Raw genomic sequence first — 25,008 nt, 5'->3', positions numbered from 1 at the left:
AAAATTCAAATAGGATTACATAAACACCTCATCCAAATATATGATAATCGGATCGAGTTGTGAAGTTCCAAGTATCATTGGTAACTCTACTTTCTTGGTTAGATTCTTCTTTTTGTAATATTTAATCTTTTTTATGTTTCTTTTTTCGTTCATTTATAAAAAAATATAATATTTAAATAGAGAGAATTGAATGGGATGAAAAGTAGTAGTTCAATTTACAATTTAAACCTCATAAATAATAGAGACTAAATTCAAAAATGAGTATTTAGTGAAAAGAATGTTCCTCAATCTTATTCATATTTTTAATAGTAGTGTAAATATAAAATTATAGATGTATTCATTTTTTCTATAACTTTTTTTTGTATTTATGTATGTAAAAATAATTCTAATGTTTCACATTTATTTTTGTATAATATGATAAATATATGATATTATACATGTGCATAAATGTTTTCTTTGAAAAATTTATGCATTCTTTATTATTTTTGTATTTTTATATTTTATTAACTTTTATTATTTGTTTATGACATTAAAGGTTAACATGTTTGACGTTTGACGCAAAGTATTAACTATTGATCTTTGCCAAATAGTAAAATAATTTCATTTTTTATCAGTTCTAAATTATGTATTTCATTTTCATTACTAATAAAAATAATTCTTGTTTATTACACTTGTTTTTTAATTAATTAATAAAAATATCATAAATGTGTCTAATTTTTTGTAAGTTTCTATATTTATTTTTATTTTGAAATTTTTATTACCTAACTACGACTTTGTAGGTTGATCAATTTGATTCGGATGGTTGAATTTCTTAACCACCACTTGGATTAAAAATGGCTTTGTTTTTTAGCCAGTTTTAAAATATATGGGTTTATATTATTAAAAATATTGATACAGATCTAATTTAATAAGAGAAACTGAGAGTTAATAATTTAAGTATAAATCTTAATAAAATATGATTAAATGAGGTGAGAAGTAATAATTGAAGTTACATTTTCAACCTTACCATTAGATATTGACTAAATACACAATTATGGGCATTTAGTAGCCATTAAAGTTGGCATTAAAAATATAACAAAATGGTTTTTATACCCCTTTTCAAACAAAGAAGTAGAGGGTAATTTTAGTCCAAAAAAAAGTTTCACATTGCATTCACACTTTTATATATAGTATAGATGTATTTTTGGTTTCCACAACTGAAACCAACAACATGTTCTTGAATTTCTAATTTAAAGAATATATTTTCATTTGGTTTTTTAGCATCATATTCCACAAATCCTTTAACATCTCTACAACAAATTTTGTTTATATTTTAAAAACTACTATTTTATGGTTTTAGAAATATGTATTATTTAATACAAATTAAACTATTTTTGCTCATTTACTACACCAATAGCTGATAATAGGGTGAGTTGGATGGCAGTTCAGACGCCGATTGCTTAGCTAGCCAGTCGAATTGCAAGACAGGAAAGATCAGAGAACCCAGGATGGCTAACCCGACGGGGTCGTTCCAATGCTTAAGTTAGCACTTGACTATGTGCGAGCTGAAAGCTTGAGAGTATAAAAGCTAGTAAGCAGTAAATCGCGCGTACCTGGGTTACAAGGGCTGGTGCCCTTATATAGATGAGCTTCTGCGGTTCTCACGAAACACCTCTGACATCCTCGACCTGCGCCATTAGGAGTCCGTTCCGCCCCGGGAGGTGGATAACATGCTAGCTGATAAGGCTTATCGTGTCCATCCGAGCCGGGCGGGATGAGGATAAGACCTATGGTCATGTGGCGTGATCCCGAAGATCTTAGAGACAGTTGGCATACTTCTAGAAGTCCGCTACGTGTCACTTCAGTTGGTTGGGCCATCCCGAACTACTTGGACCTCGGTCCTTGCCGAGGTGACAGGAAATGCTGATGTGGCAGGAAACGCCTAGTCATAGTCCAGTCAGCAGGTCACATTCATGTGTCCACTATTGGTAGGTCGAGCCAAATCACCTCTCATCAATAATCATGAGTGCTTTGGTTCAAATCTTCACAATCTCAAGTTATTTTGAGATTTATTTCAAGAAAAATTCAGTTCTAAGGTTGGTCCCACCAAGGCCAATCAAGGCTAATTCCAATAAGGTCAACCAAGGTCGGTTCTCCAGCCTGTTCAAGTAGGGTAAAATCCTAAACTTTAGAACCAACCTGGGTGGGGTGGGGGGGGGGGGGGGGAGGGGGCGAGGGGGTTCAATAATTTGGCACCAAACCCTACTCAATAATAGATTAGATAAGGTTAGTTCAATATTGGTTCCATGTGATTCCAGGTAGAAAACTTACTCATTTGCTCACCCCTAGCCAATATGTCTCATTTGAAGTTTTGAGCATAAGAGTTAGGCTTGGCCCAAATAAAAGAAGCTGAGGTCGGACCCATATGTCTAGGCTTTTAGGTTGGGCTAGCCTTAGCCTGGCCCATGGTCTAACCCATGGTCACTAGTAATTAGAGCCTTAGTGTTTTATGGTAGTTTGGGCTCATGCTAGTTGTTATGTTTGTAACCCACCATTGACTTCGATTGTTGTCCGATCAAATCGTCATGTAATCCTATTTTTAGTTTTTGTTCTTCTAAAATTTGTCATTTGTCAAAATCATTTCGATCTAGGTGGTTGAACTGTTCACCATTACTTTGTGCTTGGTTGTACGATTGGGATAATCTTTGATGTTTTTGTTTTTTTTGAAGAAAAGTGCTTTTTTAATCTCAAATCTCAATTTTAGTCTTTTTTTATCAATAAAAAAGGGTTTAACTATCATATGAAAAAGATATGATATCCGAAAAACAAATGATCAATAAACTGGAATCATAAACATTGTAGCAAATAAGGTATTATTTATCAAAATTCATGGATGGGTTTTGATTTGTCAAAACTCTTTTCATACCATATCTTCCCACATCATAGATTTTCCCTAAAAGTAAAAACAGAAATAAAAATATAAATTAGACCTAAAACGGTTCAGCCTCCGGATCGAACGGTTGAATCGATGACCCCGCGACCCGGAGGCAACAACGGTTCAGTTCCAGGTTGGTTTTTATTTATTTTTTTTCGAACACTAGTCAGTTGTCCTTATCCTCTCTCTCCCCCCAATCTCTCGTTCGGATACAGCACAGCTGCACAGGCTCCAATCAAGCAGCCATGGCGGTTCAACTATCGGGTTTATGGCTCCCCACTACAACAATCTCACCTCACCCTCTCCGCAGTCGAAGCAAATCGTTAGCAACTGCTCTTGCATCAGTTTCTCCTTCACCCATCCCCTCTATTCAGGTAAGATATTCAGTAGTATAGAAGACTTCTTTCAATTACTATTTGTTCCACTTTTCGTTGATGAACTGCTTCTTCAATATATTTCAAAATTCTAAGTCAAATTTGATTTAGGTACTCTCCATTTCCAATTCAGAATATGTCAGTTTGTATGTGAAATGCTTCAGTTACGGAACATTTGAGTTGTACTTATCTCGTTATGGTTGTTTTTAAATTCTGTGAGAATCTGTTACAGATGGGCATAGGTTGCTTCATTTGGTCTCTTCATCCTTATTTGATTGTGTTGACGTTGGCAAAGTATACAGGGGAGGATGTACGATCAAGTCTTATGTTTACCATTTTGAAAATGCCAGAAAATCAACTTGTTTAAGCAATTTACTTGGTTTCAATATTGCTAAACGATTGGAATCTCCTATCCACAGAATTGCTTCTTGCAGATTTCGAAGCATCCCAAAGTAGTGCAATCTTACAAGGGACTAGACAGTACTGTCCCAGGGTTTCAACCAAGATAGGACTGAATCATTCTCCTGAGAATTTGACTAGTTCAATAGATGATGCATGCACAACTGATTCGTTAGTCCTGAAATCACTCGGTTATGCTAAATTGTAATTTCTTCGTCCAAGGATTTGATAATCTATTTAATCGTCCATGCCATAGTGAAGTTTCAAAGTTCTGTTGTGTTCGTTTGAGTTTTAAACTCGGGTTAATTTCCTTAAAAGGCTACATCTTCTAAGTTATTAAATCCAGGACGATAACCCTGACTTATGGCCATTACGAATCTCTTTTGGCATTTAATTGTCAGAAAATGGATTGAATGGTATTGATAAAAAAATTTATTGTTTTTTTGATAAATGATAGAAATTTTATTAGAGCATAATTAAGTATTACATGATTACAGAGTACATCCAGCAGAGGCGCGAGATGCAGCCCCAGCCATATAAACAGATTACAACTGAGCCTAGAATAATTCAGACTTATGCACCCCCTGTTTTGCAAAGAAATCAGCCTTCCCGTTAGCTGACTGCCTTTCCCGTTGGACTGAAATTGTCATATCTCTGACCAGCCACTTAAATCTTTTAATATATTCTTTGTATTTCCAAATTACAGTTTCAGATTCCTTCAACCACCCTATTACTAGTTTAGAGTTGCCTTCGATTCCTTCAACCACCCTATTCCTCCCAACTTTGGGAGGAATAGGTTTAGACCAGATTTCATCAGTAGGGCAAGGAAGAGAGTTTGGGTCTAAAAACAAGAAAGAGAAGGAGTCACAAGAGGAAAAGACCTCTGGGGTGTGGAATCCAAATCTGACCATCTGATTTAGAAAAATCCAGGACAACAGAATCAAGACTTTGTAACAATGAGGTTGCCCTTTCTGATTCAAGGCCCCTTAAATTTCTTCTTAACCCTAAGTTCCAGCTTAACCCAGTCAACTCAGAGAGGGAAACAGAGTGAAAGACAGGTTCCTTTTTAAACAAAGAAAGAGAACACAAAGAGGGGAACAAATCTTTAAGGGTTGAATTACCAATCCAAAGGTCCTCCCAAAAAGAACCTTTTCTCTAGAACAAACATCATACCTAATTTTCCATAGGAACTGAGGAAGCATTCCACAAATAGATTTCCAAGGAGACGCCAAAGTAGCCCTCGATGATACCCCAGCATCCCAACCATTGCCTGCAGAACCATGGATACTACCAATCACCTCTTGCCACAATCTTCCCCTCTCTAGAGTCCACCTCCAAAGCCATTTACCTAATAAAGAGGAATTTTTCTTGTTTAAGTTTCCTATGCCTAGACCCCCTTCATCTTTACTTTTACACACTACATCCCATTTGATCAAATGATCCTTTCTACCTTCCCCTGGCTTCCACAAAAAATCTCTCATAAACTTTTCTAGCTTCATCACTTCCCTCCGTGGCATTTTAAACACCATAAATAATAGACCGGCAAATTTGCTATATCAGTGTAATTCTACCTCCCATTGAAATATAATTTCTCTTCCAGGCAGCCCATCTCTTAGAACACATTTCCACAACTGGGTTCCAAAACCTGCTTTCTTTTGGATTGTCTCCTAGTGGCATCCCAAGGTATTTCAAAGGACAAACAGTTATCAGGCAACCTAAAGACTCTGCTACTTACTCTAGCTCCTCCTGTTCCAAATTTATTCCTGCCACACAACTCTTCTCGGAATATGATCAAAAATTTTATTGAATGTCTTGTCAGGAAATTGCTATGTTCAAAATTTTGGAGGGTGTCAATTCCATGGCAGAATTCATGTACCATATGGGCTGAGCAAGTTTTTAGAAAGTGCTTCTGGAAACAGAATTTAGTTTGTTTGAGATTACCATGTATTTTAGTTGTAGATGAGCTTCAGTGTTGTTTCACTAATTTGGAAAACAGAGTACACAAGGAAACCAAACATGTTTAAAAAGAAACCCTTAGAAAATTACTAAATAAAAAATGCCACTTAATATATTGACAAATGAAAATTTTTGGTTCCCATATAAGTTGTCCATAACTTGTCCAAAAGTTGGACTTACTGGAGTAGATTCTATCCTTGAACAAAATATAGGGCCTTCTATAGACTTGTGGGCTAGAAGAATGCCCTTTGTTTTAATAAAGTTTTTGTTGTTGATAAAAAAATGCCCTTTGTTCTTGATGCTGTTAACAGCTTGGAGCAGACGAGGTGAAACTTTTTATGATTGTTTTTTTTATAACATTATTGGAACCATAATGCCCTAGTGTATGACATCACATCTTAAACACTAAGAGAATTTGATGTTCACTTTCAAAAATCATGTGCCTTTTAGTTAAGCTAGGTGGTGTGACTATAGTTTTCATAAGAAAAGTTTGCATGGCAGTAGCAGACTCCTTGAGGTGACATTTCAGGAATGCTACAAATATGTGGTAATAATTGAATTATATGGAGCCTTCTTCATATGTCATTATGAATGATTGGGAAGCTAATATCCTTATTCCCATGTTAGCTCTTTCACTGGAGTCTGGAAGGGAGGATAGAAGAGCACGGAATGCTAGCTCAAAGGAGCTTTTCTCTGTGAATCTTTTAGAAAACCACCAAGGTTGATCTGTTGGCATCCTCCTGAGGCTGGTAGACTCAAACTCAATTTTGATGGGTGCTATTTAGGCATCCCTGGTGGCTCCAGCATGGGAGGGGTGGTAAGGAATGGCAAGGGGTCCATTTTGTTAAGCTACTCAGGTGCTGCAGGGTTTGGCAATTTTTGAAAGCTGAAGTATTGTCACTGATTCAACGTCTAAAATTTTTGGCACAACAAAGATGGATAATTATGATTGTTGAAGGTGATTGCCAAGTTGTAATTTCTTGGATAAATTCAATGGTAGAAAGAATCCCCTTGGAGATTTAGATCTTTCGTAAGGGAGGCTAAGGTTGTGGGAAGCAGCTTGAATTGCTCATTCAGGTGGATTCCTAGATTGGCTAATTCTGTAGGTGACAGATTGGCGAGATCTGGTGTAACAAATCAAGAGAGTATTTGGGGAATACCTGGTCCTGGGGTTCTGTTGTAATATACTGTTATAATTTTTATGTTGTTAGTTTGTTCAGCTTGTGGCTGGTTTGTATTGGTCCTGCTATCTAGCCTGGACGGTTTTCTTTTTCTTTTTTTCATGGCAATCAATAAAATAATATCTCATTATTTATCAAGAAAATGTCTTTATACCAAATCTTACTTGTAGTGAGAATGCATATTCGTAAAAAATATGCCAACAAAAAAATCTCCTTTTTTATACAGCTAGTGTTGGAGTACGTTCTAACAATCAACCATTTAATATGGAGATAGAGGGATGTATTGAACCAGTATATGTTATTTCTCTCACGTGAAAATCTGGTTTTCCATTTCCTCCTCCATTTTGACCATGCCATTAATGTGTCAAATCATTTTTGAGCAACACTGCATGATTCCTGGCAATGTATCAATTCATTTTTAGTGAAGAGTTTAGAGAGATAATATCTTCCCCTCCTCTGCCCCCATCCCAATATGTTAGCAAACCATATAAAGTAATAATTGAATTTATAAGGCAAGAGATTTCTGGTATTTAAAGATAAGATAAAAAGGAAGGAAAGCTATCCACAGTTTATTATTAAGTTGGATGATCTTTTTGTCCTCCATACTGAACGACACAGAAGTTTGAATCTTAAGAAATTGTTATAGTGAGTGGAATAGTGTTATCTTTGAGACATGAGATGATATAGAAATAGAATATACACCTTTTAATTATACCATAGATAAGAAACATGGAACCCTTTTTATTGAATGGCAGTACATCTTATCATCTTGTCTTTTTCTCATATTTAAATTCAATCTTTTCTTTACTTTCACATACACACACACAGACTCATTTTCTCAGTTGACATGAGGAACATAAAGTTGAAAGAAAATATTGCAGATTGTGGATGGAAAGGTTCCGGGATGGTACCATGACAAAAATGCCAATTCTAGCAATACATTTGAAGGCTACCAGGGAGAAAGTGATTGGATTGATTTGGATGCTGAGCTTTACCATTGGACAAAGCCTTTGCGTCCTGTTCAGGTAGAAACAAGGCGCTAATCGTAATCTTGCATAATTGATCTTTGAGATGCTAGCATAATATAATCATCATTTAATTTAGAGCTGGTGGTGCCTACTTTAAGATGCCATGGGCTTTGACATCTAATTTTGGCAGTGGTATCCTGGCCATATTGCTAAAACAGAAAAGAAACTTAAAGAACAGCTCAAGTTAATGGATGTTGTGATAGAGGTGAGGGATGCAAGAATTCCTATGTCCACAACTCATCCACAGGTGGGGTTCTCTATTTCATTTATGTGGATATTGGTTAATTTTGAGTTGACTATTCAGGGCCTACAAGTTAGAAATATAGTTGTGATCTCAAGTCCACTCCTTTGTTTCTTTTACTGAATCTTTGTTGGGCAGATGGATTCCTGGCTTGGCAACAGGAAGAAGATTCTAGTTCTGAATAGGGAAGACATGATTTCTACTGCAGACAGAAATGCATGGGCTACTTATTTTGCACAACAAGGAGTAAAGGTTGTTTTCTCCAATGGGCAACTAGGAATGGTATGTAGATGAAACTCTTTGTCATTTTTCTTTTGATTGTTTTATTTACATGGCACAATATAATATGATAATTCTTGTTTGGAAATGCAGGGCACCATGAAGCTAGGGAGGCTTGCAAAGTCACTAGCTAGTGGGGTGAATATCAAACGTAGAGCCAAAGGACTACTTCCTCGTGCGGTGAGGTTTTAAGAATTTTTATTGGATAATACTATTTTAATGGCTCTGTTGTTGTCTTTTGAGACAAGGGCTTTCATTTATTCAGAATATTTATATACTTACCTGCTCCATTAATATTTTATGTGCAAATGTAATTACTTTGTTAAGTGATTGAAACTGGTAAGAACATGGGTTTTGAATCTGGTAATGTCATTGGAGATATAAGTCTTGTTCTTGCATAGGTGTCTTATTTAGTGAATGATGAAATATGTCTCATCTGAGATAGGTATTTGAGGGTGGAATGGTCCAATTATAGGGGTTCACTTTTGATATAAAGTCTTGTAGGTAGTAATATCTCTAAGAATTCGTAGTGTTGAAAGCAATTGCATTTCAAATTATTGAATTAGTAAGCTTGCCGATATCAATTCTTCTCTATAGAACAGCTATTACTATTTTTGCAGTATATTTTCCATTCAAGCTTGGGCCATTGATCTCCCTTACAATACTAATATCTCTACCTTCAGCCTGCTTTCTATCAAATATGAACCATAACTTCTTTGTGACTATGATGATTTCTGATGCAGTTTCAAAACTGGTGACATCTCATGGGTTTAGAAATCATGGTCATATGTTATGTTGAGAACACTTTGCTTATGTGACAGGTTCGTGCTGGAATAGTTGGATATCCAAATGTGGGTAAATCATCTTTAATTAACCGTTTGCTAAAACGACGAATGTGTCCAGCAGCTCCCAGGCCAGGTGTCACAAGAGAACTAAAGTATGTAATTTTTATCTGTTAAATTTCAGACGGACATAGTAGTAGTGTAGTAGTAGTAGTAGTAGTAGTAGTAGTAGTAGTCTCAACTTAATTTTTCTTTTTTTGTTTTTGATCAGCAACACAAGAACAAGCATAATTCACAATTTGTTCCATTTATTTGAAAACTTCCAATTTAAAGGGCTGTGTATCATTGGAAGTGCATGTGGGAGTCAAGTGGAACAAGAAATTTTGTTATTGTAAAGATGTTCTATCTATTCATTACATCCTTTTTCTCCATGGAAAGATGGGTTCGTTTTGGGAAAGATTTGGAGTTGCTGGACTCTCCTGGTATAATCCCAATGCGGATTAGTGACCAGACAGCTGCAATAAAGCTGGCAATTTGTGATGACATTGGAGAGAGATCATATGATGTCGTTGATGTGGCTGCAATCCTTGTACAGATGTTGACCAGGCTTCCAACAATAGGTATGTTTCTTCTTGACTTTTAAACTCATTTTCTGGTTGCTTCAAATTCCCTGGAAGATTTAGAAGACGTATATTGATTTGAAGCCCTTTGCAAGACTCACGTTGTATCATAGGGGTTCTATGGTTCTGAATGAATGCATGGGCCATTTTGGTCCAGTATTGGTATCGTAAGCTCTATAACTAGCAGCAGCTTTGTAAGAATCAAACAACTCTATGCCAGGTAGAAAGTAACCTGGAAGAAATGCATGACTATTAGGGATAAGGAAATGGGTATTGAGGAAATTGTTGATAATATTACAGTTAAGGTAGCACATTGGGTAAGATGTTGGACGTATTTACTCCTTTCTCTTTTAATGATTTCAGCTGAAATTGGAAGACAGTGGTTGATTCCACTTTTGTCAAGTCATATTTCATTGCTGAACAGTACCCTCCACCTCCATTCTACTTTAAGCTGAACTATAATGGTTGTAGTTTACACAACCCTGGGATTTCAGGAGTCAGGTGTGATAAAAAATAGTGATGGACACATTGTTGCTATGTTTTCAGGGCCAATTGGGATTGGGGACTCAACAAGAGCAGAATTAACAGCAGCTCTGTTGAGACTAGGAAGAGCAAAACCTTTAAACTGTAGAAATATCATCATTGAGGTGGATTAAAGGTTGTTATTTGGTGTCTACAGCACAATCTGAATGGCACTTGGCGCCACAAAGAGATCAGAGAGGGAGCTAAGAACTAGCTTCAACTGGATACCTCAGTATAACAGTTTGACAGACGGGCTTGTAAAAGCAAGGGGCAGAGAAGAAATTAGATGTTTTGGAATCTGCTTATTTGGGAAGCGGGGGGGGGAGAGTTGCAAGCTAATAGTTTGACATTTTCAATATAATTTTTTAACAGTTACTTATAAAGAAAAGCACACCTGGGGGATTGAATTCCTGTTCATATTTATAATGATATAAAAAATAATCTATTTGAAACCACTTCTTCCAAATTATCAGTAAAAAAAAATTACTTTTTCCTTCCCATTGCTGTTCTAGGTTGGAGGAAAATGAAGAATTTGGAAAGTGGTGGATAAGTGACTCACTGTACAAGCATGTATTGGAATTCTTTCATTGGTTAGAATTACTGATTTAAAACAGTTACTCAAAATATTATTTAATTCAGTATTTACTGAAAATATTAAACCTTGATGGAAGAAATTTTGACATTATCGATAAAACAAAGAAGAAAAGTATTATTGTATGAATTGGAAACAAGAAAATTCCAATGTTTTTGCTGAATTAACTGAATCTGTTAGGAATGTTAATCGAACTCTTTTCTTGGAAAAAAGCACCTGATATGTTGATGGCTGTAATAACTGTTTACAGAGTTAAAGAGAAAATAAAAGAGAAAGAAGAGAGAACAAACCCAGAGTCACTCAGGATACCTAGGATTACTCTAAGGTTTATAGGAATCACTTACAAAGATATAATTGTAAAAGGTTTACTGAAATGTCATTCGCAACTGTAGAGTTACCAATCCTAGCAGAAGGGAAACAGAAATTACAGTTATCATTGTCATACTTATGACAGAAAGAAAATAACTTCTAAGCTTCATAACTAATGGCTGAAATTTTAAATATGATTAGACAAAAGAACCTCTTAGGCCCGATTACCATAAACCTGTAAAATGACCAAAATAACATACTGTTTAAATACAAAAATACATAATATTTCAGAGAACTCAAGTTTTCTGAAAAAGATAAGAACAAGTTTTGACTCTTCGGTTCCTACATTAACATATCTTGTACTAAATGCAGTTTCTTCATTCTAGCAGGTCCAAAAGCTCTTTACAACCGTTACAAAATTGATGTGGATGGTCTCTGTGGTAAAATGTAAGTACCTATATCGTGACCCAAATTTTTATCTTGATATCTGTATTGATCTGCCGCATACATTTCCTGGATTTCAGATTTGTTGAGAAGATAGCACTTCAATTGTTTAATGGAGATATCAATCAAGCAGCATTCCGTGTGTTGTCTGACTTCCGTAAAGGGAAGTTTGGTTGGGTTGCATTGGAAAGGCCACCCAGGTAACATTGACAAATGGTTGATCCATGGGACATGCTTTTTCGAGCTCTTTACCACTATCCAGGCCAGACCTCCCTGAGCATTTGTTTCCTGGTCTTTACTGTTATGAAATATGAGGCTAATACTTGGTGCTGTCAGCATAACTGAAAGAATTCTACAAGACAAGTGCATTACATGATGTTGGCAGCTCTATAGGAGTTCAGAAAATACCCATATGGAATACCAAATGGTAGGTCATGACAAAAAAGTGAAAAGCCTAAGGAGTAAAAGGGAAGAAAAAACCTGTTGTAACCTCAGTTCCTACAGTGTCAACACTCGCCATTTAACAGATGTTGAAATGTAATTGGTGGATCCAAAGCAAGGTACAATTATATTTTGGCTAATCTATTGAAATCCCAGGCATGTACAGGTCATGTATTGGAGATACTATCATATTTATCAAAATAGCTGTAGTTGATCAGTGAATCCATCTACAGTAAGAAACATCATATATGCCCAGTTCTGTCATCTTCTTGTCTTTTCCTGATAAAACCTCAGCAAAACTTCTTGAATTATATGATAGTGGTTGGGTTTGATTTAAGAAATAGTTATTGTTTCCCCAAATAAATCTCAGCAAGGTTCAAATTATCAATACATATCACACCGTATCATAGGATACAACTTTGAACCATGAGTCTTAGATGATACCCCGATTTCAAAGTAATTTAAGGTGTAGAAGATATTAAAGATTATGAGCAAATTGACCAGTAATAGTGGTTTAGGTTAGGTGGGACAAGCTTTTCTATTGGCCAGTAAGTGTGCATGTGTTGTATCTTGCAACATCAAATGATGAAAATAATATTAGTCTCTAACCCAGATGAAAACAATATTAGTCTCTAACCCATATAACCAGCAAGGTTCAAAGTATTAATACGTATCGGCCTGTATTGTGCTAATGGGTTTCTGATATGCCCTTTCAGGGGTTGTATCCGGTCAGACACTGGTTCAGAGGGTAGTTGGGCCTTAAATCGATTCCTCCGAACTGGTTTCGAAAAAATAAATAAATAAAACCTAAAAAAAGTATTGATACAGGCTGATTCATCGATACTTTGAACCTTGCATATAATTAAGACAAGTACTTGCATGAGGGTATAGTGGTGGATTTGTTGTCTTTCAACCTAAAGAACGAATTTTTAGATTTTACATGGACAGATTCCTAGGTATTTCTTTAAATCCAAATCACTTCAGTGTAAAAAAAAGTAATAAAATAAAATAAATTTTAGCTTGATCAACAACCTATGACCTGATTGGTTGAGTCATTGACTTGTTTGACTCAGTCAATGGGTCATTAGTTAGACATTAATTCTTTTTCTATTTGGCGCAGTTTTAATCATTTCCATCATTAGTAACAATTAATCTAATTTATTATATATACTTTTGTTTAATACGCTGAATATATAATATTAGAGACATTCCTATTTCTACGAGTCCTATGAATCTTTCATATATATTTTTTTTTCAATTTTATTATTTAATTTATGAAATTGTATGATTTTCATAGTGATAATCTATCAACACCATTTTTGGATTAATCTCAACTTCTGGCACGATGAGATGAACATTCTTTGCCACCAAGTTTCGAAGTATTGCTACATGCAAAACACAAAAAGACGGTTTTGAATGTTTGTAAGCTATGATGCTCTTTCCTTCTTTCTTTTTTCTTTTATTTAAGCCATCATTTCAAAGTTAATTAAGTAAGAAGACAGGAGGGGGTACTATGAATTAAAACTAGGGGCCGTTTGATGTGCCTTTTCACATGGGCTGTAGATTTTTTAGAAGTCCGGCAGCCCATGCTTTTGTTTTTTCCTGTTTGGTTGAAAAAAGATTTAGTCGCCAAAAAATGTTGTATTGAAAAAAAAGTATGAAATCCATTTTGGGTGATTTTTGGGAATCTCTAAACGGAGCTTTTCGGGTTTTTTTTCAATTCATCTTCTTAAGGAAAGATGCACCGAAAGACACATCTTAACTAAACGATCTTCAAGCTGTCAAGATCTTAATGCAAAAGTTCACTATATCTTTTAGCTGACAAAACTTGAGAAAATCTTTCAAAAAAGACTTGCCAAATGCTCCTACATACCCTCCGCCTCCAAGAACCCTTTCAATGGCATTTGGATGATTTAAAAACCAATATGTATCATACAATACACTTATACTTTCGATATTAATTTTGAATCTTGATTGCGACTACAGATGTCTTTAGAAATAAAGGAACCCTAGGAGATTTATCATCGTTCAATTGCTTGAGGTCAGCAGTTACATTCTGACTCCGATCAACCAAACAGTTAGAATTAGAATAACCCAATCCGATTCCTATTCCAAATTCCTATTCCCGTGAACCAAACAGAGCCTTATAATTGTGGACTCCATCCATCTCGATGATCAGAGCACCACTCCCCAGTCTTATCTTTGAAACCTGCAACGGAAATCTGTTGTCTATTATTCACAATTGCGGCATGGTAAAATTTGGAATTTCTATTATTCACAATTGCGGCGTGGTAAAATTTGTTTAATATTATTATCAATGCCAAAGTATTTCCATAGAAATCCAGATTAGCTGCATTTAATGGTTATCATTATTTAATCAATGATAACCTGGAGTTGTTATTTTTAATTAACAAAACCTTACCTATGACAACCCAGTTTGGATTTGGTAGGCACAATGTTGTAAGCATATTCAATAAGCACTTGAAACTTTTTTTTGACGAAAATACCCTTACCACACTCTTGAAAAATATTAAAACCCACTTTTGACCGTTGCCAAAATAAGCAATAATCCCTTCCAATATATTTGGTTTCATAGAAAATAAGAGAAAAAGAAATTAAGGTAAAATGCTCAACGATTTCATAATTTTTTAAAAGAATTTTCCCTCGATTTTCTATCTCTTATTTCCTATCAAACCAAAAACAACCTGAAGAAGGCGGGACCCCAATTGCATGACTTTGAGACTATTCTTCCTAAAGGGATGGCAATATTGAGGATGCAAAACGAATCAATGCAATATAATAAAATAGAAAAATCATAAGAAAAGAAAAAATATATTAACTCTAAGGGAGCATTCCTTTTTCGGATTTTGAGAAGGGGGAAAATTAGTCAATGGGATTTTGATTCCCATTGACCAAGAATCCCATGTTCTTTTTTCAGATTTATGTGGGGACCAGGGAAAGTTTATTTTCCTAGGCATCACTTACCCGGGAAGTGATACTCATTTCCTAGGTGGATAAATAACTTTCTCACCTAGGAAGAAAGTTGTCAACACTTGAATGGGACAGAAACACCCCTTTTAATAATAGATTTTAATGGCTAAAATGGTCATTGCCTTATTTACCAACATGGGTAAATGCACTTATCCAAGTAAGTGTTTCCTAAGAAAAACTTACCCAGGTAACTACATTTACTTGGGTAAGTAACTTACCAGAAAGCGAATGGGGCCTAAGGGGGTGTTCTTTTCTTGGATTTTGAGAGGGAGGGAAAGTTGGTCAATGGGATTTTGGTTTCCATTGACCAAGAATCCCATGTTCATTTTTCAGATTTATGTGGGGACCAAGGAAAGTTTATTTTCTTGGGTATCACTTACCCATCTCCTAGGTGGATAAATAATTTTCCCACATAGGGAGAAAGTTGCTAACACTTGAATGGGACAAAAATGCCCCTCTTAATAATGAACTTTTATGGCTAAAATGGTTATTACTTTATTTAGCTGGGAAATAAAAGAGCATGGATAAATGCACTTACTCAGGTAAATATTTCTCAGAAAAAAACTTTCTCAAATAATTGCATTTACCCGAATAAATAACTTGTCATAAAGCAAACAAAGCCTAAAGGTAATCTTATTTGATAATGGTTGAAATTATTACCAACTAACACAAATAGAGAGATTACAGAAGTGCCAAATACTAATACACCATTAACAACCATTAATACATTAATATATATAAAAGAAAAAAAGAAAAACATCATTAACCATCATCTATCTGATCATGCTGAACAGCCAGCATTACCATTACAATACAAAACCAACACAAAGCAAATGACCAATCATTGAGGTGTTTTGAAACGATAAGAGGCATAAGAAAGTGCACCAAGGCTCCAACTATGATGGATGAGCTCCGCCTTTGCATCGGCGCCTGCGGCTCCCATAGCAACATGCAAAGGGTAGAAGTGGTCCGGCCATGGATGAGCAAGTTTTGCAGAGGGTGCTTTCACCTCATAGGTATTCACATCTTCATGTCTGCAAATAATGATTTTAGTGTTAAATTCAAGTAGAAACCCCATGAATAGATTTAGGGTATGTTTGGTATTAATGTTACTTTATTTAATAAAAGTTTTCTCAAAAATCAGAATAAAATTTGCTTTAAATGTTTTTTGACACCTCAGCGCCACTAGATGCCATTAGACCCATATAAAACAAACAGTAAAAAATTAAAAAAAAAAATTCACCCTTAAAAATGAAGAACATTATTTTTAGCATTTTTCTGATAAATGGTTCTCACATAAATCGGGACACATTTATCAATTAAACATTATTTTTGGCATTTTTCTGTTAAATGCCTATATGGCATTGAATTGACATCTATGCTCCGAAAACACCATCAATACCAAATACCATCTTAGTTGTTGTTTTTCGAAAATAATGCTAATATTTGCTTGAGTACTGAAATTACCTTCCATTTAGAAGAGATTCTTTGAGCCATGTATCAAAATCTTGAGCCCAAGGGATGACAGAACCATCATCAGCCCGGCCAAGGGCTCTTAAGTTGTGTGTGGCACTTCCAGACCCAATTATCAGAACCCCCTCTTCCCTCAAGGGCGCCAGCGCCTTCCCCATGTTGTAGTGGTACGTACCATTCTCGTTTGTTTGGACAGAAAGCTGGCACACTGGGATATTGGCCTCTGGATACATGAGCATGAGCGGGACCCAAGCACCATGGTCAAGCCCACGAGCTTTGTCTTCCTTGACATGTTTGAAACCAGCATCCACAAGCAACTCCTTCACACTCTTTGCTAATTCAGGTGCACCGGGTGCTGGGTACTTTAGCTATTAATGTCCCAATTCAATCAATCAAGTAACTCCATTGTTAGTCACCGAGAAGAAAAAAAAATAAAACTCCATTGTTAATATTATGGTTTTCAAAACCGGATCAGACTAGATGGTCGGATCAGAGAAACCAGAAACTGATCAAGTAACCAGTTCTATTTTTCTCCAAAATCAGATTTTTCTTAAAAATTATTGATTTTGGTCAACAAACCGCTGAACAGGACGATTTTAAAAACCTTTATTAATAACTTTAAAAGATATTCTAGAATCATTTTCAATTTTTTATTTTTCACATTTTTTAATGGAAATAAGTTGAATGGTTATCTTAATCGGACGGTTGACTGTCCAACCCATGATGCAGTTACCAAAACGGTTCTTTATGAGTCAAGCCTGACAACATTGACTACATCCTATTCCTCTAGGACCCGGAATTGAACTGATCCTCATGGACACATAACGAGGCGGCGAGGCGCTGGCCGGTCCTTATCCGGATCACATCGATTATCGATATGCCCAAGTCGAATTAGTTGGGCTGGATAGAGGTATGAATGAATCAGCTCTGATTCGAGACATCCGGACAAGCAGTACCAGTCTCAAACCGATTCGATTTTCATATAGCAGACCCAGGAATTATATATCTATATTATTTTAAAAAATATTAATAATCTCATTAATATTTTTGAAATTTTATTAGGATATAATCTACCTATATTTAAATTTATTGATAAAAAATGAGAGCAAATAGGTAATTAATTATTAATATTAAATGAGTTGAAATAAACAATTATAAGATATTTAATGCATTCAATTTTTTCTCATTAAATCCAACATTTAAGCTATTAATTTACATTCAACTTCAATGAATCATATATTAAAGGCATCTTTATTTTTCTTTATCATTAAATTCTATTAATTAAGTCTGTACATAATAAATTAATAATTTCAATAACATAAAAATATACTTTTAAAATCTACCTAAAAATAGTGTTTTCATCTAGGCAATGATAAGTAATTAAATCATTTCGGGCCAAATGGGCCAATCCATGTCACAATTAAATAATAAAATTTAGAAATAGATAAAATACAAAAATATATTATGTGAAAATTTTTTATGATGATAATAGTAAAAAATATATTTTTAAAATTTTTCATATTTGTTATATTTCTATGTTTATAAAAATTATTCTTATTTATCACACATAATTTTTTTTTGTACTTTTATATTTTTGTGTGTTAGTTCTTTAATTTTTTATTCTTTATTTAATTATGATGTTAAAGATTGGCACATTTAACACAAAAGGTTGAATAGTTGACTCGATCGGATTAAAAATCCGAATTTCGAAATGCTTGTCACAGTTTTACAAGTTAAATTGTCATTTAACCGGAAAAGGTCAGCGTTTTCCGGTTAGCCACATCAAAATCAGAAACCTAACATTAAGGGGGTTGCTTTTTGAATTGCATTTTTGTTTCGAAAAGCAAAATTAAATTGGTTTTATTTAAAAAAAACAATAGAAGTTTTGAAAATATAAACGGTTTTTAAAACATAAACAATTTTCTTTGGGAAAATTTATGATACTAAAAAGGTATGGTATGGAAAGAGTTTTGACCAATCTAAATCCACCCGTAAATTTTAATAAATAACACCTTCTTTGCTACTATGTTTATGGTTCTAGTTTATTAGTCAGTTCGTTTTTCATAGGTATCTTCTCCAAACTTTAAAATGCAACAATTCAGTACCCAAGCTTTTAAAACGTGACAATCCAATACCTGTCATTAACTAGCCGTTAAGTGGCATTTGTGTGCATTTGAAAAAGACACAAATGCCCTTCAAGTGTTATTTAATTTTCTTTATCAATCATCTAAACATTGATAAAAAGTTAACAACAATGTTTTTGAACCGTCGTTAACCCGGACGGTCGAATCGTTCGGCTTGGAAACCGTCTGGACAACTGGTTTCGTTTCACCCTTAACTCATTATTGGGTCAAAACTCGTTGACTTCGTCAGAAAACCACTGACTCGGGCAGTTGAACCATCAACTCGTTCGACCCAATCAATGGTTCACAATATAAGTTATAGAGAGAACTCGATGATTCAAATTTGAGATCAAACACGAACTCAGATCTGGGATCTAGCACGAAAAAGAAGAAGAAGAAGAAGAAGAAGAAGAAGACACGAATTCAGATCTCAGATCTGGGAATTCAGATCTAAGATCTAAGATCCAAGAACTCAAATCTCATATTTGTATTTGTTGTCGCGCGCCTCACCGTCGCTGGTGAGCATCCAATCATCCTCATCCTCTTCCTTCTTCTTCCCTCCTTCTCTCATTCCTTCTTCTTCTTTCTTTTTTTTCTATCTCAGACAACAATTCTCTTTCTACTCTCAACCGACATCTCTTATGAGGTTTGCATATTAGGGCAAATCTCAAATAAACATTTGCCCTAATATGCAAACCATCCGAACCGTTTGACTTGGACGATTGAACCATTGACCTGGAAATCAATAGCTAGAATGGTTCGATTTTCGGGTCGGTTTTCAAAACCTTGGTTAATAGTCCCAAATCTTTGCTCTTTTCATTCAAGAAAGTTGGGGTCACGTTTGATTGGACATTGGTGATCTCAACTTTTTTGAACAGAAAAGGCAAGGATTTGAAATTATTAATTTTTTGTCAATGTTTGAATGGTTGATAAAGAAAATTAGATGACACTTGAAGGATTGTCATTTTTTAAAAGTTCAGGTACTGAATCGTCAGATTTTAAAGTTCAGAGACTAAAGTGGCACTAAGCCCAAAGTATAGAGTACTAATATGGAATTTTTCCATTGTTTTATTTTATTTTTGGAACTCAATAAGAAAATCGAGGGAAAAGTTGTCAAGGAATTTAAAAAATTTCTCTTTTTACCAAACCAAACATAGCTCCATGGCGAATTTCCCTATGAAAAAGGTAAAAAAACTATTTATTCCTTTTTTTTAGAATAAAAATCCTTTTATTACTTTAACTCCTCTGAAGGCCTTGCTTTCCTTTGCCATGGTTGAAAATTTTCAGAAAAAAAAAAAGGAACAGAAGTGGAGAAAATAGATTAAACTGGATTTCTAAGCTTTTATTTTCTGTTTTTTCCTTCTTTTTTCTTTTCTGAAATCTGAAATCCAATCCAATCCAAGAAATCGAACTGGTATATCGGGAGCAGAAACAATAAATCAAATACAAGAAAGAAGTGAATTCATCGTCTGCTGGTCTTACCTTGTACATAGGCTTAGGGAAGCCATAGAAATCGTAGATGACATCATTGGGACCAGATATAACGTTGACAGAGGGTTCATTGGTCTCCCAGTGACCGGAGATGACAAGAATTGACTTGGGTCTCTCTGTGAAGATCTTCTGCTGCCAAGATTTCAAGAAATGCCTCGCCGGAAGGGAATCGTCGATTGACAGCGTCGGCGATCCATGAGATATGAAGAACGTATCCATCATTATCTGCTTTGCTTTCGATTGACAAACCCCAGACGCTTGGACTGTCAAAATTTTTGCTGTTTGATTGTAGTCAATTCAATACGGCTTTTTATGTGAGAAGAAACGCGTCTCGCGGTTCCCTTTTTATACCAGAGGAATTGAGGGAGGGAGGACGAATTTTTCTCTCTGGAATGCGCTGACAGAAAAAAAAAAAAAAAAAAAAACAAATAGAACATCATCTCATACATCATCGTCGTTGTATTGTTGATTTCGTTTCATTCGTCATCTCACCGCTTTCTGTATTCAAACTACAAGTGGATAATTTCATTCTTAAACTAAGTTTGAAAAGAGTGCATCATTCTTAAACTGAGTTTGAAAAGAGTGCAAATCCGGTCCAGAATTGTATGCGTTTGGAGGCGCTGTAAAAACACCCTTAAGATCGATGTAAAATTGCAAATATGCCAACATTTACATCAATCTTGGGGTGAAAAACTACTTCCATTATTTCGAAGTAAAACTTTATGTCCTTCCTTCGTCAACGGAAATAAGCGAGGAATTTACCCTCATCCACCATAACGATGGTTGAGCAATGGCTATTTCCCCATCTGAGATCTGAGATTCCAAGCATCCGAGCGTCTGTTGGAGGATGGTCGAGCAATGGCTACTTCCCCATCTGAGATCTGAGATTCCGAGCATCCGAGCGTCTATTTTCGAACTGGTAAAAGAGATGTTGATGCTGATCTAGTTTGAGCATCTGAGATCTGCCATTTCGTTCACAACCTCGTTCTAGTGCTGCTGAGGTTTGTTATTATTATTATTTTTTTTCCATCTGAACCAGTAAAATAGATGCTGATGTTGATCGTGCTTTTTTTTTTTTGTAGTTTTTCTCTTGTTCGAAGCTTCTTCAACCTCGTGATTTCCAGATCTCCGTCAACATACCCATTTCCAGGACCTTCTTCAACCTCGTGATTTCCAGCATCATTTTCCTAATTCCATTAGTCTCCTGTTGCTGAATACCATAATTGGCCGGCCACTTCTGTGATAAATTCATTTGGTTGTGTGGCAAGGAAAAGTCCTTTTGGGCATCTCAAAACAGGTTTCAGTCCTGACCAAAAAAAGCTTATAGTCTGGAGTGGTCCATTCTGGCTATAGTTTTAGATTTGAAGTTGGTTCACCTTCACTGTGTGTTTGGGTTGGAAGTACCTTGGATTGAGGGTCTGAACTCTTTTTTTTTTCTTTGGGAATATGGGCTCCCATGATGGTTTCTGCTTCATGAACAGAAATCTCCATAGGACCTTACTGTGGCAACCATTCTTGATTAAAGTGATGCCTACTTAAGATTTGGAAATTTGCTTGGGTTGAGATCTTGTTGATCACTAATTCTGCACTCATGTTTTTCTATTTATTATAGAATGAGACTAGGGGGATCTTTCTCTTGTGACTTGATGTGTGTAAATCCTAACTAGGATCTCTTCTTTACTGCCTTGTTCTAATAACCCTTTAAGATGCTTTGAACCTCATATTTTTCTATTGAAAATAATTCTGCACAAGCTGAAAATATATATGCTTTGAATGAAATTGGTTAAATCTGGAAGGGGATAGATGGGCAGTAAAAAAGCACCTTGGAATGAGACAGGTTTCCTTGGAAATTAATGTTTGGAAACACTGTTATAATGTAGCTTGGGTTGAGTGCTACTCGTAGGATTATTCTACTTAACTTTTATCTAGAGTAGGCTATTGTTGAGTTCGATTTCAGGCTTAACCTAGTAGTGGTTATTTCTTGTGTGACTGCATGTATGAAAATCGGATTCCATCCAAGTTTACAAGCCACAAGTTTCAGACCTGCATTATAGGTTTATGTTGCAGTCCCTCATGCAATGTATATGTCTTTAATAGAAATCCTCACTTGCCCATCCCATAGAAAATTGCAATAGACAGAAGCTGTTAGCATGTTTTTAGCTATTGATAGAATTCAACCAAGTCAACACCCTTTGATCCCCTTTCTTGTTCTGCTATAAGGTCATAATGAACTCCTTCTGTTGCTGTACTTGTTGCAAATTACTGCATCCGCCCTTCCCACTGGGGCCTCCATCTCTCTTCAGGTGTCCTTAGTACTAGGCTGAAGTCAACTCATCTTTGTGACCAGAATTACTATGTCACTCTCAGGAAAGCTTCACTCTGGGTACACTTGGTTTACTAATCATTGCTTCAGTTGTGTCATTATAAATCTTTCAAGCTTTGAGTTTAAATATTTCATTCTGAAATTTAAATACCAATAGTAGCCCTTTGCATGCTAGTTCAGGTTTTGAGTTTGGGCCTTTTTTACCTAGAAGTCTGAATTTGAAGCCAACCCCTAAGACTCTAGTGAACTTCTTGATCCGTTTAAAGGTGAATAGAGGTTGCGAGCAGCCCATAAATAGTGGTAGTGACTTCGATTACTTGACTCATCCAAATCCCAGGTTGCTTGTTCTCCCCATGCATCTCACTAGTCATTCCTAAGACAATTATGGTTAGATCCTGTTGTGTCATAATTGGGCTTTACCTCTTTTGGGTACCAATCACTTCTTAATAATCATTCTCTCTCTGAGCTGAACCCATTTATAGATGTCAATACCCGATTAAATAAATAAGCCTTATAGTCTTTCTCTTGGCCAGTAGTTGGAGTGGGTCCTTTGCTTAGGTTGCCTTATAGGAGCTGTCAGCACCCAATTTTTGCTCAGTCCTTTATCTGAACCCCCAACTCACCCTCAAACATTGATTGAACCATTCCAAACCCCACCTCGTCCAAGTTCCCAAAATACCCTTGACTAATTACCAAAATACCCCTTGACCTAATTACCAAATACCCAAAACCACCACCTTTTCAAGTCACAAAAATTTCCCCTCACCCTAAATTGCCAAAATACCCCATTCCAAAGCCCCAAAATGCCCTTGACCAAATTACCAAAATACCCTTCAAAGCCAAAATTCCCAAAAATATCCATTTCCCTAAAATTCCCAAAATACCCTTTAACCAAAATTACCAAAACACCCCTTTACCAGATTACCATAATGCCCCTTGCCCAAATTCCCGAATTACCCCTTTGACCAATTCCCAAAATACCCCTGACCTAATTCCCAAAATACCCTTGACCAAGTTACCCAAATTACCCCCCTTTGACCAATTCCCAATACCCCTCCTTCCAAAATTACCAACTTACTAAAATACCCCTTCTTTCAAAATTACCGAAATACCCATCATTTGCCCCTTCTCCCCAAATGCCCCAAAAATACCCTCAACCAAATTACCAAAATGCCCTTGACCAAATTACCAAAATGCCCCTTGGACCCATTACCAAAATACCCCTAACCTAATTCACAAAATACCCCAAGTTTCCAAAACTACCAAGTTGCCCTTCTCTCCCCAATTTACCCTTTTTTTTTACTCTTGGAGACCCAACCTGGTGAGATATCCCCCCAAACCCTAGCTTTTTACCTACTAAAAACTCCTTTCCCTTAGTTTTTGTTTAGAAATCCCCTTCTTTCCCATTATAAATAGGAGGCACTATTCCTATTAGAAGGGGGTCGAAAGGGAAGAGTTTTGAGGAGGTCGAAGGAGTTTGACTGAGTGAGGGAGACTGAAGGAGAGAGAGAGAGCACAGGAAATCAAGAGGACGAGACAAAGAGAACTGATAAAGAGAGGAAAATAGAGAGTTTTTTCAGAGAGAGGGAGGAGGAGAGAAGGGTTCGGACTGAGAGAATAGAGAGAAAAACAGAGAGAGATCAAACTATGGAGTTTGAGAAAAAAATCGACGAAGAAAAAAATGATAGAGTGAAAAAGCAGAGAAAGTAGAAAGGGGGAGACAAGCTATTCTCTTCCGCCAGTCGCCTCTCTGTCATTGCTGATCACACCCACTTTAGACGAGTTATTCCCTTGCTCATCACGAGCTATGGTTTCGGCAGCCCCAAAAATCCAGCTACACCTCTGCACATGAAATTTGCAGCATCTCCATTCTTAAGGTTACAGGAGGTAAAACCCATTACCTCATCCTCTTATTTATTTATTTATTGTCGACTTGCTTGCTTCTATGGTTGTTTCTTGTTGGTTCAATTCTGCAATCGGAGTGTTCTCCTATGACCAAGAGGCTAGCTTGTTTCTTCACTCTTCATACCAGTTTACTGAGTCCGAAGGTGGGGGCTCTGATAGAAAAGGGGTGACGAATTCCCCATCCTTTTGCTCAAGCCCTTGCATCCAAAAGGGGAATGGTCTGGAAGAGAAGAAAGAAAAACTAAGCTCCTTCAAGTTGCTAGAGAACCCGATTCCTAAACTCATCTTAAGCAGAGAAGGGAAATCTAGTATTCACACTGACTAGAGAGAGGGGTGCCTAACCCCTTCCCTCTCTTTCTCAACTTACCCAGAATGTCCTTGTCCTGACTGATCGGTATGGAGTCATTGTTAATTCTAAACGATTTCGTAGAATTTAAATCCGGGAGACCCATCACTCCCCATTATTAATTCCTGATGGATGGCGACTCCATAGCATCAGCCATGAAGTGAACAGCTAGAGGGATATTTTTCTAACGTTCACAGAATGGCAACTCCACTGGGGAGGTTCTGAGAATAGTGTGAATACCATTTCCCATGCCAATTTCACTTCTGGCAATTGG

The 25,008-nt window shown here is 36.1% G+C and overlaps 2 protein-coding genes and 1 long non-coding RNA gene across 3 annotated transcripts in view; 2 read left to right on the top strand and 1 right to left on the bottom strand.

Annotated features, from left to right (window-relative positions):
* The first annotated feature begins 3,085 nt into the window (after window positions 1-3,085).
* EMB3129 (GTP-binding family protein) lies at window positions 3,086-12,419 on the top strand. Its single transcript, XM_010258012.3, has 9 exons — window positions 3,086-3,288; window positions 7,706-7,849; window positions 7,983-8,099; window positions 8,232-8,375; window positions 8,466-8,552; window positions 9,194-9,309; window positions 9,593-9,774; window positions 11,587-11,644; window positions 11,722-12,419. Exons 1-9 carry the CDS (start codon window positions 3,160-3,162, stop codon window positions 11,843-11,845), a joined length of 1,101 nt encoding a protein of 366 aa, XP_010256314.1. The 5' UTR covers window positions 3,086-3,159; the 3' UTR covers window positions 11,846-12,419.
* A 3,260-nt stretch (window positions 12,420-15,679) lies between these two features.
* Window positions 15,680-20,545, bottom strand: LOC104596731 (extradiol ring-cleavage dioxygenase-like). Its single transcript, XM_010258010.3, has 3 exons — window positions 20,152-20,545; window positions 16,541-16,914; window positions 15,680-16,107 (listed from the first exon to the last, which is right to left on the bottom strand). The coding sequence occupies exons 1-3, from the start codon at window positions 20,380-20,382 to the stop codon at window positions 15,915-15,917; spliced, it is 798 nt and encodes a 265-aa protein (XP_010256312.1). The 5' UTR covers window positions 20,383-20,545; the 3' UTR covers window positions 15,680-15,914.
* Window positions 20,546-20,736: 191 nt separating this feature from the next.
* LOC104596730 (uncharacterized) overlaps window positions 20,737-25,008 on the top strand; it is a 30,377-nt gene continuing 26,105 nt past the window's right edge. The window contains exons 1-2 of the long non-coding RNA XR_735086.2: window positions 20,737-21,161; window positions 21,243-24,370. This is a non-coding gene — a long non-coding RNA (uncharacterized LOC104596730). The remainder of the gene's footprint in view (window positions 21,162-21,242; window positions 24,371-25,008) is intronic.

The sequence above is a fragment of the Nelumbo nucifera genome, chromosome 5 (assembly GCF_055504915.1).
Source record: "Nelumbo nucifera cultivar China Antique chromosome 5, China Antique-T2T, whole genome shotgun sequence".
Taxonomy (NCBI): domain Eukaryota; kingdom Viridiplantae; phylum Streptophyta; class Magnoliopsida; order Proteales; family Nelumbonaceae; genus Nelumbo; species Nelumbo nucifera.
This window is presented reverse-complemented; position numbering and strand designations above follow the sequence as displayed.